Source organism: Sarcophilus harrisii, chromosome 1 (genome assembly GCF_902635505.1).
Source record: "Sarcophilus harrisii chromosome 1, mSarHar1.11, whole genome shotgun sequence".
NCBI lineage: Eukaryota > Metazoa > Chordata > Mammalia > Dasyuromorphia > Dasyuridae > Sarcophilus > Sarcophilus harrisii.
The window spans coordinates 490,444,196-490,463,259 of record NC_045426.1 but is presented as its reverse complement, the minus strand read 5'-3'; the positions used below and the strand labels follow the sequence as shown (position 1 = coordinate 490,463,259).

Here is a 19,064-nt window from a genome sequence, read left to right as displayed (position 1 = left end):
AGCATCAGTTCATTTAAATCTTTCTAGGCTTTTCTGAAATTAGCCAAATCAACTTATGACTGTTGAAGGTTGTGATATTCTTTGTTTTCTTAAAGAGCAAGCAGCCTATTCAACTGGATCCACCATGACTGTTCCATTGAAGACCTCCTTTTCTAAGCCTGCCTGCTCTTTTGGGAGTTAAGTGCCACTGCTCAGGTGCTCAGCAGGATACTCTTCTAGGAATGCTCCTCTTCTAGGCTGCTGACAAAAGTAGGATCCCTGAACCTAGGATATGTAGAACTTTTTAAAAATTTCTTTTTTTTTAATTTTTAAAAAATTACATAGCTTTTAATTTATAAGATATATACATGGGTAATTTTTCAGCATTGACAATTGCAAAACCTTTTGTTCCAACTTTTCCCCTCCTTCCCCCAACCCTCTCCCCCAGATAGCAGGTTGACCAATACATGTTAAATATGTTAAAGTATAAGTCAAATACAATATATATATATATACATATATATGTATATATATATATATATATATATATATATATATACACACACACACACACACACACACACACACACATATACATGTCCATACAGTTATTTTGCCATACAAAAAGAATTGGATTTTGAAATAGTGTACAATTAGCCTGTGAAGGAAATCAAAAATGCAGGCAGACAAAAATAGAGGGATTGGGAATTCTATGTAGTGATTCATAGTCATCTCCCAGAGTTCTTTCGCTGGGTATAGCTGGTTCAATTCATTACTGCTCCATTACAAGTGATTTGGTTCATCTCATTGTTGAAGATGGCCACGTCCATCAGAATTGATCATCATATAGTATTGTTGTTGAAGTATATAATGATCTCCTGGTCCTGCTCATTTCACTCAGCATCAGTTCATGTAAGTCATTCCAGGCCTTTCTGAAATCATCTTGCTGGTCATTTCTTACAGAGCAATAATATTCCATAATATTTATATGCCACAATTTATTTAGCCATTCTCCAATTGATGGGCATCCACTCAGTTTCCAGTTTCTGGCCACTACAAAGCGGGCTACCACAAACATTCTTGCACAAAAAGGTCCCTTTCCCTTCTTTAGGATCTCTTTGGGATATAAGCCCAGGAGGAACACTGCTGGATCAAAGGGTATGCACAGTTTGATAACTTTTTGAGCATAGTTCCAAATTGCTCTCCAGAATGGTTGGATGTATTTACAATTCCACCAACAATGTATCAGTGTTCCAGTTTTCCCACATCCCCTCCAGCATTCCATATTATCTTTCCCTGTCATTCTAGCCAATCTGACAGGTATGTAATGGTATCTCAGAGTTGTCTTAATTTGCATTTCTGATTAATAATGACTTGGAGCATTTTTTCATATGGCTAGAAATAATTTCAATTTCTTTGTCTGAGAATTGTCTGTTCATATCCTTTGACTAGTTATCATTTAAGAATGGCTTGATTTCTTATAAATTATAGTCAGTTCTCTATATATTTTGGAAATGAGGCCTTTATCAGAATCTTTGACTGTGAAAATGTTTTCCCAATTTATTGCATCTCTTCTAATGTTGTCTGCATTAGTTTTGTTTGTACAAAAACTTTATAGGTAGACCTTTTTCAGGTTTTCTTTCATGGCTGAATTCTGAGGGATTTGCACCTGTTGAGAAGTAGGTAGCAGAATATGGAAAATCTATCTTCCTCCTATTGGCTATTTTGCTCAGCAAAGGCAAAAAATCATTTTTTCTATTGTCAATTCTTCTAAGCATCAGGTGAAAATAGTTTTGAAGTCTCTTCCCAGATCCAATAGATCTATCCTAAGATCATATCTCAAAGGTGAGCTTTTCCCTGAAACTTAATTTCAGCTCAGTTGTCTTAGTGATATCATCTTGGGTGAGATGATTCACTTCTATTTCATGGTAATAAGTGATTATGATAATTTTTGATTCTTGGTTTTATTATATTAATTTTTATTATGAAGGTGGTCAGGATTGTTTCTCCTAGTTAAGAAGTTTTTTAGTTGACTAAACTTGTCTCATGGGATGTGAATTTCTTAAGGCCTCAAATATTACTCAGATAAAAAGTAAAAAAAAGGAGTCAAAATTTCCCAGTAATTCAACTTATCTTATTTGAGGAAGGGATTCTAATCAAACTGACTTGTGAAGACATGTAAATCTCTCCCTCTTAATCAGTCCATTGTGAACTCTGTAAATGTTGTTTAATTTATAATCTGACTTAGTTTTCGAATAAGGTCTGTCTACCTAAATTTTTTTTTCCTAAGGGATTGTATAAGACTATGATCCTGTTTAACTTAATTTCTTCAACTTTTATGATATTGAAGCATGAAATCATAATTGTGTCAAAAAGTTAAAAAGAAAGCACTCTTATGGTCTGATTATGTATGCATATATAAAATACTTTTTTCTTTATCTCTTTGACATAGTTTTAAAAAATTCCAATCTGGGTTCAGGTTTTTTTTTTAATTCTGAATATTTTTAAGCATAAGAAAAATTAATTTTATCTCTCTAATTTTTGCATTTTGGGCAGATTAGTCTGGCAGATTAGTTCAGCAGAGCTATTTTTTTCAGAGCAAAACCCAAATTCAAATTTCTGCCATCTATAGCATACATTTACATAATTATTTCTGTCTCATAATTATCATATATTTCTAGGAATTTCACCCTCATATAAGTCATATGCAAATTAGTCATTAGGAAACAGGACTCAAGCAATGTTTACTATAAGTTCCTTTGTGAGGTTTCTTTTTCGGGGTTTCATAACTGCCTCTTTCTTTCTCATACTTTTCAGTTTATTATAATTTCCATCTGAAAGGAATGCCTTCTTTCAATAATAATAATAGACGTAATAAGAGCTGACATTATTAACGACAGCTTCTTAACATTTAACTAAGAATTTGGATATGTTATCTCCTTTCATTCTCACAATTCTGTGAAGTAAATAACACAAATATTATTCCAGTTTTACAGATGATATTTCTAATCTACTCTAATCTAAGATATTTTTAATTACATGCAGAGAGGATACCATTTCAATGCTTCTGTATCAGAATATTTTAAGTCCTGAGCAGGAAGATATTACTTATATGCGGAAGTAACTTTACTCAAGTTTTTGAAATTCTGATCAAATGAGTTACTATATAAAGTGTTTTGCAAATCCCTAAGTAATGTATAAATGCTTGCTAACCCTTAGAGTGCTGTGTATATGCTAATGATGATAATGAATCAAATCTCTAGGTTGTCAGAAAGAAAAGATTAGGGAAAGTTTGAGTGTTATAACAAATGGAAGTTTATTGTCAGCATCTCACTCTTGTGTGGAGAGACTGCCTGTTGCCCCAGACTTTCTCAGTACAAGTATGATAAATGCACACTAAATCCTTCTTATTACAATCACATTTTGATCACAAGTTTCATTGTCTCAGTGGTTACCAACTAATTCTTATTTGTAAGAACAAATGGGATATTCACTTACAGAAGTAATTTCTTGAGAGACATATTAGATTTTTAGCATATGCTCTCTCTATTTTTAAGAGGATCAGAGGGCAGTTTATTTAAGCATCCACTTTCCAATTCCAATCTCCAATCTTGTCCCCATGGCTAGATCTTTCTCAAAATAATTATGAGATAGTGGTTGACAATTGATAGGTTCTTTCTGAAGTTTTATGGAAAAGATAGTACCTGAACTGGATCTTAAAGTATTTCAACTGAGGAAGACAAAAAGAGAATTAAGAAAAAGGGAAAGTGTCTGCAAAAGAACACAGTGGGTGACTTGTTTATTCCTGCTAAACACATGCAAACTGTCTAATTTCTTTAAGCCTCTGTTTCCCTATCTGTGATACAGGGTTAATGCTTTTATTACATATATCTTCTGAGCTGTGAGAAAGGTACTTTGTAAACCTTAAATGCAGATAAAAAAAATACCATTTTTAAGAGTAGAACTTGGCGAGAGTGAAGGTTAGAAAAAGTAGGGTCAGTCCTTCTTCCATTGGGAGAATGTTCTATTGTTCCTTTTCTTACTAAATTATTTCATGCCTTCTTTGAACTTATTGCATCCCCTTCCAAACTAGTATAGTAGAATCTTCAGTGGGAATTTATGAGTTAGGATTTAGGAAGATGCTAACTCAGAGGATGCTAACACAGAATACCTTAAATCTGGCATAACTTCTCATGAGCCTAATTCTGGTGAGTAACCTTGCTCTTTTAATTTCTTAACAATATTCCCTTCCTATTCTTGGGCTATTCTGTTGACCCTATAGAAGATCCTGTCTTAGGGCCTGGTAAGCTGCCTGCTTCTGCTATCTAGAAGCTTAAACTAGTCCTTTTAAACTAGTCTAAAGACTGCACCTGACTTGCTCAGTTTTCTCTGATGGCAGTAAGTCCCTAAGCCTTACAACTGTTTCAATAATAGAACAGCTAACTTAGAACAGATTGTGACTTGCTATACCTACCTAACTATTCCTCCTGAGTATATATAACTTCTGTTATAATTCCTTTCCCTGGGTTTCTCTGTCTAAAAAGAGGTTTTTTTGCTCTGAATTGCAAATCTTTGACCCTCAATAACATACCTCAATTTCTTTATTAATCATTTAGTTGGTCTGACTTTTTCTTTAGGTTGATAGGAATAGCTAGTGTAAAAACAAAGAGCCATATGATAGAGGATCATATGTAACAACAAATAGCCCAATAGGGCTGTATTGTAAGGAAATGATGTTTGATGCTGGAGAGTGACAAGGGGACAAGTTGTGAAGGGCTTTAAATGCCACTGAGGTTTGGATTTGATACTGGGGTTCATTGAATTTTATTAAGTAAAAGTATGATACTACTCTTAAGTGTGCTTTAGAAAAATTACTTATGATTATGCAAATGTTGGATAGCTAAAACAAAAAAAAAGAATGTTCCTTTTTTCCCCTCTGAATTTATATATAGAAAATATGCTTCTTATGTGGTAGGCTATGACCTTTCCTGGGCAGATTGCAAGGAAATGTGTCTGAGTTAGCAGCTAAGATTTCATAGGGGAAGTTCCTAGGTAGCAGAAATGTTAAAAAGAGAAGTCTCTACCTTGTAGAGCAGATAGACTTAAGAGATTCTGGATAGTGACATCTCATTACTCAGAAAGGGGGCTGGAGCATAAAGGTTGCTTTTATTATGTTTTTTAAAAAAATTGTTCTGGTAAGATAGCTGTTGCCCAGCACAAGGAGCAGCTATCTCTTCAGACCTGATGATTTCAATCATACCATCAATGATTTCATGGGGAGAAAGTAAAATTAAACTTATGCTTATAATTGAAATTATACAAGAAAGGGGCTTGTCACTCAACTAAACCAGAACTTAACTAGTACCATAACTATCAATTGGTTCTGTACTCTGTATTGAAAACCATATCTTCTTTAGCTCAGGACATCTATTTTATAATCTTGTTTGTGCTTAATCATTTGTACTGTCTGTGCTCCTGGGTTTAGTGTGCTTCTCCAAGCCTCTTAGAATCTTCTAAATCCAATGATCAAATGAAAAAATATTTGTAAAGTGCTTAGCCCAGTCCCTGGCACTGACTATATAAATGTTAATTTTATTATCAAAAATTATTATCACGATCATCATTATTATGTCCAGTCTATCTAGGGCAGAAAGGAACTAGATAATATTTTGGGAGTCTCATTCTTCTTTGTGAGTCCCCAAGGGAAAATCTTTCCATTGAATAGCCTAGAAGAGTGATCACAACACAATTTCATTTAACAAAAAACTCCTTAATTTCCAATATGTTTCCCATACAACTGCCTCAACGGAGAAAAGTTGTGTTTAGGGAAAAAAAGAAAAATCCACAAATAATTCATAGTAACTCCAAGTTCAGAAGTTTCTAAGAGAAATATTTAAAAAAAATAGAGTCTCTGATAGTATCATTTGTCTAAGAGAGATGTTTGTGTGTAACTCATGGGGAATACAGACTTCTGGAACCATATCATCATTACTTTATTTTATTTCTAATGATATTTGATCATATTCATGATTCTTTCATCACTATACTTGGGACTCAGAGGATATCTGGGGCAGCATCATGTTCTTTCCTAATGAAAGATAGATTTCTATATTGTATCTCTCTTTCTTTTCCTTTTTTTGATAACTAACTAGGGAAATGTGACTCCACAGTCAGGTTGACCTATGTTTCCATGAAGTTCAATGGTTCTCTCAATTCTCCTGGGAAAAAGATGATTTATTATGATCCTGGCCTGTACCCCAACGCCTATTTTGTTAGGCTATCTCAACTGGTTCTTAATTTATTCCAAGAAGTACTGGGACTTATGCCAAACAAATTATATCAAGAGTCCTCTGAACAAAGTGTATAGTTTAATAGAAAAATGTCCTCTTTTTTCCTTCACTAAAATCAAAGCAGTTTGAAATTATACATTTTATAAATAATTTGTGAGCCATCAATGAACGAGCATAAATACCTATTTTAAAAATAAGAGGCTCTACCCTTATGGAGCTTACATTCTATAACTAGAAGCAACTTGTACAAATATAAATATTTACAAAATACATAACTTGAAATACAAGATAAATGGTGGGTGGGAAGGTGAAGAGAGATTGCATTCCAGGAGGATGCCTATGTAATTTCATATGTGAAGAACAAGAAGAAGGTTCGTACGGCTGAATAAAACTAAATAATCAATAAAAAATATTTAGGGAAAGAAACAAGTTTTAAGTCAAAATTTTATTGCTATCAGTAAAAACATCACATTGGGAGTAACTACAGGGGAAGTAGTGGGCAATACTTTTAAAAATGTACAGATGAAAACATCTGGCTATTTCTAAACAGCACATTTTCAAATTCATCTGAGAGGAAATTGTTACCACAAGTTTTCTGTACCAGGAACCAGGAAACATTGTGAAATAAGTACTAGATTTTTTTCAAAAGAACTTCACTTAGTTTCAGGGACCATATTTTTAAAGTGCACTGTTGGGAAATTTACTTGTCAGAACTGACTTAATTTGAGTAATTGAATACATGAATTTCTTCATCATTTGGTATTATTAGAAATATAGCAATGTTCAATAGTACCAAGCCATTTATTACAGAAACTATGATAATCCTGTCAGTTCTGAAGATTTTTCTGGCTTTTTCTATAGTGCTAGGAAATGGACTGATTATTATGGCATTTGTAGTGGACAAAAATCTTAGACTTCGAAATAACTTTTTTTTCCTTAATCTGGCCATTGCTGATTTTTTTGTGGGTAAGTTGTTTGATATATATACTTACCTAGGAAGATATCTATGTTGATAATAATTTATTTCTAATATATCATGCTATTTTAAGGAATAGGGAAAGGTTAAAATAAGAAGTTGGATTGTGGTAAGGTTTAAGAAATGCCAAATAGAGCTCTGGAAAAGATAAGTGTTTTTTAAAAGTAACATGAAGGGTGAATTTTTTTGTGAGAGATTTTATTATTACTTGTGTAGAACTTTTTGAATATAACTAATAGTTATATGTTCTTAGAGTTTTCCCTCCTATATTTAGATTTGTGAATTCCTTTGTAAAAAAAATGAAAAAAAATTTTCCCTTAACTTCATAAAATAATAACATTAGAACTGATAGTTAAAGCTAACCAAAAATAATCAATATGTTGAATATTTTGGTTAATAGTCAATTATTGACCTATATATCTACATATACACCTATATGTATATATATATGTGTATATATATATGTATAAAATATACATATATATACCCACACACACACACATATATATATATACACACATATATGTGTATTCAAATTTAAAGCATTATATGATCTTCTCTTAGTTTAAGACTCAGCTTAAGATGCTACCTCCTCTGTAAAGTCTTATATAATTCTTCCTAGAAAAACATATTTTCTTCTTTCTTGTTTTCTTTTTTCTCCTCAATAGAATTTTATTTTTCTAAATACATGTAAAGACAGTTTTCAACATTCACTTTTGTAAAATTTTGTGTTCCAAATTTTTCTCTCCCTCTCTTCTCCCTAAGACAGCAAGTAATCTAATATCCTCCTTAAGTTTTTATAGGATACTGTCTAGACCTCTCCTTTGCTTCGATCACATTCTATCTTATGATATACTTATTGTTTTAGGCATTGTATCCATCTTATTTTTGGGATTAAACACTATTTTTCGTAGTTATAACATAAATATTTGCCCATAGTGTGTACTTGATAAGTGTTTTTTGTTTTGAATAGAATGTAGATTATACTATAGCTGATTTTTACTGTAGTTTAAACTCTTGAGTCTTGAGAAGCAGTGAAGCATAATGGAAAGAGTTCTGGCTTTGGGGTCAGGCGATCTGGTTTTCAGTCCTACTTCAGATATATATATTTACTTGTGTAACTAGGGGAACATCATGAAATCTATTCATGCTTCAGTTTCTTCATCTGTAAAAATGAAGATATTACCTATATTTCCCCTCATATAACTGTTAAGAAAAATAGAAAAGAGTTGTTTTCCTTGTTGTCATTATCATCATAAAGGAACCTTAGATCTCATATTTTGTTGATAGTTGAAGAGTTGATTTCTGAAATGTTTAAGTAATTTGATTAAAGACATACAGTTTGTTAATTTTGCTTTGTTGGTCTGGGAAGGAATTTCAGTATCTTTAGTCTATCAGAACATTAGTTTCATAACATAAAAATGAAGATAGTCAAAATCATATTACCTGTTACACAGGGACCAACATAGATTTTTAAAAACAGTGATTAAAAATTACAACATATAAATTAAAGCAATTCTGAAATGTTTTCTATGAATAGAGCATTACCAAAAGCTTGAAGACATTTGACTTTATAGCAAGACTTTATTTGACTCTTTCTTTCTTATAGATTTCCTATCTATAGATAGGAGAAATCTTATAGATTTCTCCAGAGCTTATAGATTAGCTCTGGAAGTGATTAGTGATAATCCATTGCCTCCCACTTTTTCTAACATCTCATAATTAAATACAAATTTCTTTGCTTCAGTTTTTACAATCTGGTTTCAACCTGCCTTTTCAGACTTGTTGAACATTATGCTTCTTCATGTAGTCTGTGATCCACCCAAACTGTCCATTCTGTTTTTTCTTATTCTGACATTTCATTTCTCATGTCTATATTGGAACAGATTCTCCTCTAAGCTTAGAATGCATTCTTTTTCTTTTCTACCTCTTTCCTTCAAAGTTTCCATTCTCTATCTGCTTCATTTTCCTTAACTGTAAAATAGGAATAATGATAGCACCCACCCCCCAGGATTTTTGTGAGAATCAAATGAGATAATATTTGGAAAGTGTTTAATATAGTGCTAGGACATAGTATGTGCTTTTTAAATACTTATTTCCTTCCTTAATAAATTCTTATTGATTGACCAACAAACCATGTCACTTTTATTATCATAAACATCTATACACTTTGGAGTCAGACCAAGTTGTATACTTTTTGTGTTAATTCATCTATGTTACTCTGTTTTCCTTTTCACAGGTGCAATCTGTATTCCTTTATATATCCCTTATGAAATGAAAAATAAATGGATCTTTGGAAGGGAGCTCTGCTTATTTTGGCTGGTTATTGACTATCTTTTGTGTACAGCGTCAGTGTACAGCATTGTCCTCATCAGCTATGACCGGTATCAATTAGTCTGCAATGCTGTAAGTAGAATATGTGCATTTGATTATATCTCCCCATCTTTAACTTAAAATGTAAATCCAAATTTGGAACCTTAAAACAAGTGGGGGAAAACCTAATTTAAAAAAAAAAAAGCTTAACTTTTGCTTATTTGGTAAATAGTAGAGAAAAAACCCTTTTCTTCTGTGGTCTGTGATGAAATTTCCATATTCTTTTGGTAGGAATTACAGCTATTACTTTGATTTAAAAAAAATCAATAGTATTTTATTTTTTTCCAATTACAGGTAAAGATATAGTTTTCAATATTCATTTTGTTCCATTTTTTTCCTCCCTCCCTTCCTTACTTCCCTCTTCTCCAAGGGAGCAAACAAATCTGATATAGGGTTATAGATGTATAATCATTTTAACATATTTCCATATTAGTCATATAATGAAAGAAAAATCAGAATAAAATAGGAAAAAAAAACATGAAAAAAGAAAAAGCAAACCAAAAAAAGGTGAAAATCGTATGCTTGGATCCACATTCAATCTCCCTCATTCTCTTTCTGGATACAGATGGTATTTTCTATGCCAAATCTACTAGAATTTTCTTGGATCAATATCTATTACAGCTGTTACTTTGATCTGTGTGTTTTAAAAACTTTCTGATACAAAATGATGCAGTATGGAGCTATTGCTCCACTTTCTGGGGGATAACAGGTTTGAAAAGAAAGCAAAGGAAGTGTGCAGATTATCAAATCTGCATAAATAATCTGCAGCACTGGGTGTGTACAGGAAGAGAGATTAAAATAAAGATTTCATAGTCTGATTTTCCAAGTGAGCTGAGAGCTAAAGTATTCCTTAGACAAAAATAGAAACTTGATTCAGTGATTTGTCCATCAGTCAAAAGTGCTGCCTAGATATGAAGAGATAAGCATCCTCTTCTCAATTCCCTTAGTTGTCCATTATCCCATTTGACCTTATGCATAATGGAAAGGAGATTGCTTCCTAGCATATTGCATCATATCATTACAAGGGCTAAGCAGAGCAATTAAAAAACTAAACACAGTTTAGTGTGACCATCTGGGTATTGTTACCATCTTCATAATCGTTAGATTTAATTCAAGAGATATATTAATTAGTGGTGCAGGAAGCACAAGGCAAAAAAACCCCCCACTGAAATAGGAACTTGTGGTCAGCACCATATACATTTTAGTTTAGTTTTAAGATTACTAATTATCTAGTTTTATTTAGTCCACAGTTTTCACTAGTTTCCTCTTACTAACCACTCTCATTATGGAGGGAATGATGATGTAGAGTTCTCCAATTCAGTTCAGCAAGAGTTTGCTGAGTACCCACAATATGCTAGGGGATGGAATATTACAAATAGAGGGCAGTAAATAGCTTAATTTGTCAGGAACATAGAATGCATAATCTGAGATTGGTCTGAGTACATAGGTTGGTGCTAGATTGTGAAAGGTTGTAAATGCCAATCAGTATTTTATCCTGGAGGCGATTAAGATGGTCAGCACTGCCCTGAGCCTTCTAATTCTAGCAGAACTAGGACAACCTGGCACTTTAATTGGTGATGACCAGATTTATAATGTCACTGAAAATTCTTATGCAGGGTATGTGGATGATGGATTGAAAAGGAAACAGAATAGAAATAAGGAGCCCAATTAGAGGCTTTTGTAATCATCCGCGTGAGAGGTGATGAATGCCTGACTAAGAAAGTAGCCAGCTGAGTAGAGAGAAGGGGTCAAATAGAAAACATTTTGTTGAGGTGGAATGATCAGGACTTGGTACTGATGAGGTATGGGCATGTGTGTGGGGACAAAGGACAGTGAAGAGCTAATGGTAGCTCTCAGGTTTTGAAACTTGGTTGTGCCTTTGACAGAAATAAAGATAATAGACTTTATATTTAGATTGCCTCTTTTCTTAGTAGTGAAAGGACTTTCTTAGTTTTCAAAGTATATTTATGTCTTATCAGCTGGACTGGTTTTCAAGGTAGAGAGATAGAATACCACACTACATTGATCTAACTATGAGATTTATTAAGAATATACAAATTGATGAAGTGAATAAATGATATGAAGGATGCATTTGCCCTGTCATCTGGACTCTTGATATTCTCTCTGGCTTAGAGAGACAATGCAACATGTGCAAGTATCTCAAGTAAGTTGTCTAAGTAAGGGCACCTACCTCTCAGAATTATTGTGATGATTAAATGAGATAATATATGTAAAATTCTTAGTACAGTGTTTAGCACATACTTAAAAATACCTGTTTCTTTCTTTCCATTCCATATATCTAAATAACTTTGCCCAGGACTCCATTTACAATTTCATTAGGCCAAAGGGGATGGGATGGTGAGGGGTTAAGGTCTATGTGAACTTTATACTATGGTAGACAGAAGGGGGTGCAAACTTTTACAAATGTACCAATTTCAGGTAAATAGACCCTAATTACTTTAGAATACACCAGTCATGAGCTGCCACTTAAGGATAAGCCCAGGGGTTGCAATAGTTTCTTTTTCCAAGGGCTACACTTAATGGATTCATCAATCATTTTAGCTATTTTTTATATGCCTCTTCTTCTCTGAGAGATGAAGCTAAGTCTACTAAGATTCTACCCACCACCAATAAAGACTTTTGGTACATAGAGCCTTCAGATTTTGAAAAGATTCTTATGAAGTAGGTCAGCATAGTTGATATAATATCTATTGAATTTTGTGATCCATGTCTTTGAATTTACAGGACTCATATGTTTTCTTAGACACTACATCTCTTCTCTACAAGTAAAGCTGTATGACAGATTTCCTCCTGACAGTAATTTGTTCGATTTCTTTTAGATATCATATCGAATTAAACAGACATCAATCTCAAGGACAGTCACTTATATGGGAGCAGCATGGGTACTGGCATTCTTAGTACATGGTCCAGCAATCCTAAATGGAAAGAAAGAGAAGGATGATACAGAATGCAGACACCAACTTATTTTTTCTGCTAATTACATCATCATCACTTCCATCTTGGAGTTCTTGATCCCAACCATCCTGGTGACCTATTTCAATTGCTGCATTTATTGGAACCTACAGAGACGCAGTAGTAGAGTCAAAAACAACTCTATTCCCATCCCTAACTCCCCTTCTCCAGTGAAAGGTGACTCAACGACTTGTGCATTCATTTCAAAAATGTGTCTTCCTAAATTGGATGAAGAGCTTCCTTCTTCAATGAAAAAAATGAGAAAGAAAAGTCTTTTTGCTTCTTTAAAAACCCAAGGAGAGGATGAAATGACTTCTGTTGAATTGTCCTCTTTATCCCACTCAAATTCTGTGCCTGTTGACTTCACTGCTCAGCAATATAAATTTCTTAGAGACAGGAAAGTAGCCACATCCCTTGCTATTATTTTGGGGGCTTTTGTTTTTTGCTGGGCTCCCTATATTTTGTTTACAATTATTCGTTCAATTTCCCAGAATGATGTAGATGATCCTTGGTATACTTTTACATTTTGGCTTCAATGGTTTAATTCCTTTCTCAACCCTTTTCTGTATCCTTTGTGCCACAAAAGGTTCCGGAATGCTTTTATGAAAATATTTTGTAAGAAAAAGCTAACTGCTTCATTACGGTCATCACTTTCTTCTTAAGTACAATGCAGGAAAATCAGTATTTCACCTACCTTATGTGAGTTTGTTTCAGCTCACATTTATCTCTTGTATCATGGCTCTTTCCCTCCCTCTATCCTCCCCCTTTTCCCAAAGAGGGAAGGGAAAATCATCATCACTTCTGGATAATTATCTGGAATAACTCTGGATAATTTTGGAAATAAAGGAGAGTGAGAGACAGTATGGCATAACCATCAGGAGATCTGATGCTGCTGCTAGTCATTGAGGTTTCTCTGGATCCTGGGTTTTTTTAAGTAAAATGAAGGATATGCATCATATGATCTCTGCTGTTCCTTCTAAAGTTCTGTAGCCTAATATTTTTTAAACAAATCAAAATGTATTGTGTCATCATTTGAGAGATGGAAGGATCTTAAAAGTCATCTGGTCCAATGCTTTCATTTAACAAATGAGGAAACTGAGGTTCAGAGAGGTGATGTGTCCCAAGTCAAATAGCTAATAAGTGGCAAAGATATCTCATGAAAATGTAATGTTTATAGGGCTAGGCATACTTTTTAATAAATATGAGGTTTAGCTGAATGAGCTGAATGGACTGAAACCCTAGAATATGACCTTGGGCAATGTATAATTTATTTGGGTCTGAAATTCTCATCTCAAAAATGATAAGGGGACAAAACCAAGTGATATGTTTTGGATTCCTTCTTTTATGTTTGTCTTTTCCTGATCAAAGATGAATGAATACTTATCATGAAATGGATGTATACAATCTTGGAAACAACCTTGTGAAATGAAAAGTCCAGAAGTTCCATGGAGTTAGGGAAGGAGCCACAGGGGAAGAGTCCTTAGGGATGAAACCCACTGACAAGAAGGATCCCCAATAGCTGCACTGGGAAATTTTTGGACAGAGCAGAACCAAAGTGGTTGTGATATGGGAGCTACGTGCCAGTGGCTGCTGGAGGTCTAACTCAGACCTGTAGAATGAATCTCTTCATTTGAGAGGATGATGATGATGATGATGATGATGATGATGATGATACAAGGAGACTAAGAAGCAGTTGCTGTTCTCTCTCCTCTTCCATCTTGCCTCCAATTTATTTCATTCCCAATCCACAAGGAACATCTGCGCAAGTAAAGGCAGCTTTGCAACTCCTTCATGTATTATGCTTCACAGCTGGGAGGCTCTTGGAGAATTGACCTGCCCCTCCACTTAGGCATGGTCCTTAACAATTCTCCGTTTTTTGTTTTATAGAAGTGTGATTATTTCCCCCCCACAGCATAGTCAGTAAGTTTATACATTGGCTGTTATCTAAGTCCACATGCTAAGGTATCTGAGTCTGCATGCTAGAGAGTGCAAACAGCACTATAGCAGGTGCTGAATCTTATGAGATGTCATGGAGTCAAACTTTCATATGGAGAAAAAGACTATAGTCAGAACAAGCATTTAAGTCTCTCATAAGTCTCCTGGTTTGGCACTTTGATGTGTTGGCCCATTTAATTACCCCAATTAAAAAAGCCGCACCGGATCTCTTCTCCTTTTCCTTCCCTGTGGGGGGTTACCGAAGGAACTGTCTTGGAAGGATCCTACTCATGAACAGCTCTCAAGCACTGCTGCTTCTCTGTTTCTTGTGTTTCTTATATCCCATATTCAGGTACCATATGTTGCAATATGGGAGCCACCTGCCAATGGCTGCTGGAGGTCTAACTCAGATCTGTAGAATGGATCTCTTCATGTGAGAGGATGATGATGATACAAGGAGACTGAGAGACAGTTCCTATTCTCTGACCTCTCTCCTGAGAGGCAGTTGCTGTTCTCTGACTCTCTCTTCTTTCCTCCAATTTATTTCATTCCCAATCCACAAGGAACATCTATGTAAGTAAAGGCTGCTTTGTAACTTCTTCAAGTGTTATGATTCACAGCTGTGGAGGCTTTCAGACAATTGTCCTGCCCTTCACTTATGCATGATCCTTAACACAAGGTGATGTGTAAAATGCTAAATATCAGTCCTACAAACTACTTTATTTTCTGATGACAGTTCTGGAGTGGGTAGTAAATGAGATTGTGAATAGAGGGAGCTTATCTCTTTTGTCATTAGAGGATAGGTTCTCCAACAGAACTCGGCTACAACCACCAAACTCGTACTAGATAATGCTGAAAATACACTTTTCTGCCTACAATTCTTTATAACAGAACATTAATTTTGATAATATGTACTTTTTTCCAACAAGTAACAATGAAATTACACGTAAAATACATTAACAAAATAAAATTGGTAACATGCAAAACATTTTTTCTTGCTTGTAATTCTTTAGATTTCTGTGACTTTTTGTGCTAACATCTTAAAAAATTGATTTCAAACAATAATCATTTTTCATAATATGTGAAATCTACAATGACATAAATATAAAATTTTTAAACCTAAAACATTTTAACCTGAATCTTACTTTTTAGTGTCAGATGGTGGGTGTGAAGGCCTTGTACTACATAACAAATCTTTGGTTCAACACCAAATTCAGGGCTAAGAGCAATTGCATACATTCAAAAATTTATTTAACACCTTTATTTGACTCATCATTGACTTTGCACATTTGGACTTAGAGTCCAAAGGACTTGCATTATGCTTTGGGGGCATAATTGCAACACAAAACTTTGAAATTTAAAGGCAAGAATAAAAATGAAAATAGACAAGGAATGCATGGGGAACTCTTTACTCTAAAATGGCAAGGTGAACAAGATCAGTGAAGCACCTAGTATTATACCAGCTGTTCTACAAACTTGTATATTTCCTGCCTCACATTTTTTTCTCTATTGTACATAGCTGAAATGAAAATAAAAATGAGATTACTAATAAAATGATGTCAAATGTATCATGCATGTAAGTTAGATGAAAGAATGTTGAGATTATATATATATATATAGTCAATGTAAATATAATTATACATTATATGCCTAACAAATAAAAACAAATCATAAGATCAGCATAGATAGATAAGAAACAGGTTTACATTATTCATTCAAGTGTGGTTGCTCTGACTACAAGAAAAGCATACTCATAATTATAAAGCAATAAGATGGCCTTTTTAAAAAAAAGTCAAGGTCATTTCTATAGAGAGTAGGAGCATTGTTTTTACAAAATAGTTAAGTGGCAGCTGAGATGATTGCTTCTGCAATATAAATAATTGTACTATATGATAATAAAACTACAGAGGTGAGTGTGTGCCCCAGCAGTGGAGGAAAAAAGGTAATGAGCATCACAGAAAAGCAAGTACTACCCAATTGTGTGCATCTGTCTTCCTTAATTGCCCAGTTCAGTTTTCCTCAAGAGGTAACTTGACCCCTTTAAGATTCTATCTTAAATCAGATAATCCAACTCTAATTACCCAAGGGCTGATTAGCTGGTCTCTGTGTTAGCTATATCCTTTTCTTAGCTTCTTGCTTTTTCTACCTACCCTAGGTAGGTACATTTACATAGCTTCTTAGCTTTAAAATTCCTCACAGAATCCTCACAGAACTGGAGTCGAAAGGGAACTCAAAGGCCATCTAGTCTAATTGTTGAACAAGAATCCCTTCTACAATTTCCCCAGTAATGGACATCTAGATTTGACTTGGAGACCTCCAGAGAGGGGGACTTTACCACAATTCCACTTGAACACAACTCTAATGAATAAATCAAACTTAGATTTGGAATATATATATATATATATATATATATATATATATATATATATTCCAAATCTAAGAACAGTGGGTAGATGATATATATATCAATATCTATCTATCTAATCATCTACCCACTATTCTTAGCTCTGTCCTCCACATGTATAATTTCATGTGCTAGCTCTTAAAATACCTAAGTACAGCTTAACCTTCCCAAATATTTTCTCCATGATAAAGTTCCAAAGAACTTGAATATACTATCTTTCTGATTTGTTCATTCAAACCTTCACTAGGAGATGATCAAGAAAAAAGTATGGCCGCTGAAATCAATGAATCTGGCTAATTATAACTTGAGACAAAAATTTCATAATCTTCTTGGTTCCAGTATTTTCCCTTTTTATAGTATCCACAACACTGCCAAGACAATCTTCCTAAAACACAGGTCTGATCGTACTACTCCACAATTCAAAAACTTTCTGGAGTCTCCCATTGCTTCTAGAATTAACTACAAACTTCTCAGCCTGGCATTTAAAATAGTTACAATCTAGATTTAATCTCCCTTTCTTGATTTATTTCAGATTGTCCTCCCCTTCATCAACTTGAGTCAAGCTTGATCTCTGGTCTTAGAACCAGATAGTCTTTCTCCTGTCTCCCTGCATCTACCAAAGTCACTCTCCACACCCCACTGAGTAATGTACTTCTTTCTCATCTCTTCTTTTTACGATATTCCTTTATATCCCAATTCAGTTGTATGCAGTCATTTTAAGATCTTAGAATTTTCTCCTTCCTTAAGGTTTTTCCGCTGTATTTTTTTGGTGTATATGTTGTATATTTCTTCTTCCTCCACCTTGCACTCTCCTCTAGTTTTCTCATTGGACAGGTACTATTATTTTTTGTCTTTGTACCTACATTCTTGGCACATAGAAGATGTTCAATAAATATGCATTAAATTGACAGAGGAGGTTAAAACTTTGAATTAAAATGAGGTCTTTTGATTGTGTTATCTAACACATTGAATCATTATATAAAAGTCATTAAGAGTCATAAAAGTAAACTTATATCATCATCAAAAGTAAACCCTATCATCAAAAATAATTGCAAGGAAATATTTTGCTGCTTAATTTTTTATTTGTGAAGGACCAGAGAATTAATGAGCTCTTTAACCAACTTGATGAGAGTACAGAGTATGAACTTTTGTTTGGAGTCAGGAAAGTGCTTTCCCATGGACAATGTGGCCAAAGACATTGGTATTTTGTTTGAAGGTTAAATAATTTCCATTTGGATGTTGGTAGTTGGGTTTCCCTCTAAGATAGACAGTTGGTTGACTAGGCCTCTGGAAGATGAATTCTTATCAGAGAAGCCATATCCCCCATGATCTATAAAATGAGTTAATGCATTGACACTTTTGGGAATATCTTTTAGAAGATAGACCAGTATGTGATAAAATTGATCTGGTTTTGTGGAGAAAGAAAGTTATACTTGAGTATGGTATCTACCCCTAGCTACTAGTAATATATAATTTGAAGCAGAAAATATGGGAGCACTGAGCTCAAGAGAAAAGATTCTAAAAACCTATTCTCCAAACTCAAGAAACTGTAGCAGCTAGAAATGTGATAGGATTCCTATAGAAAAGCATATGAGATAGAAATACACATGTGCTCTTTGTGACCTGATAGTTTTTCATGAACTATGTTTCTGACGATGAACGCCTAGATAGAGAATATAGGATTTTGAATTTCTAAGCAATGAGATCCCAACACATAGCCTTCTAGTATATATAATCTAGGAGATTTTTTAGGGGAGTTGCCTAATCAATGACTATACACACAAGTGGTCCAGAATTAAGGATGGTACTCGCTTGAGAAATAAGATCTACATAGTTTCAGAATGTTTTTTTTTCTCCGAAAGAAGATAAAAATCTAGTTGACCATCAAAGTTGAAGGATCAGTGAAGAAGACCTATGACTTGCGGCAACAAAAAATCTAGATTTTATCATGCTTTACCATTCAGTTGAGTGATTTGGATATGTCAAGATGAGCAAAAAGAAAATTGTTTATTTAGTAGCTTCCAAACTAAGTTTACTTTTCAAGGAGAATCTCATCTACAAGATGGTACTATAAGTTTTAGAGGAAAGAGAGACTGACCAGAATTTTGAGGTTCATGGACACCTGAAATTCCAT

The 19,064-nt window shown here is 34.1% G+C and overlaps 1 protein-coding gene across 1 annotated transcript; it reads left to right on the top strand.

Moving 5' to 3' along the window:
• The first annotated feature begins 6,931 nt into the window (after positions 1 to 6,931).
• On the top strand, positions 6,932 to 14,240 carry HRH4 (histamine receptor H4). Its single transcript, XM_003759998.4, has 3 exons — positions 6,932 to 7,235; positions 9,485 to 9,651; positions 12,459 to 14,240. Exons 1-3 carry the CDS (start codon positions 7,049 to 7,051, stop codon positions 13,251 to 13,253), a joined length of 1,149 nt encoding a protein of 382 aa, XP_003760046.2. The 5' UTR covers positions 6,932 to 7,048; the 3' UTR covers positions 13,254 to 14,240.
• Positions 14,241 to 19,064: the final 4,824 nt, after the last annotated feature.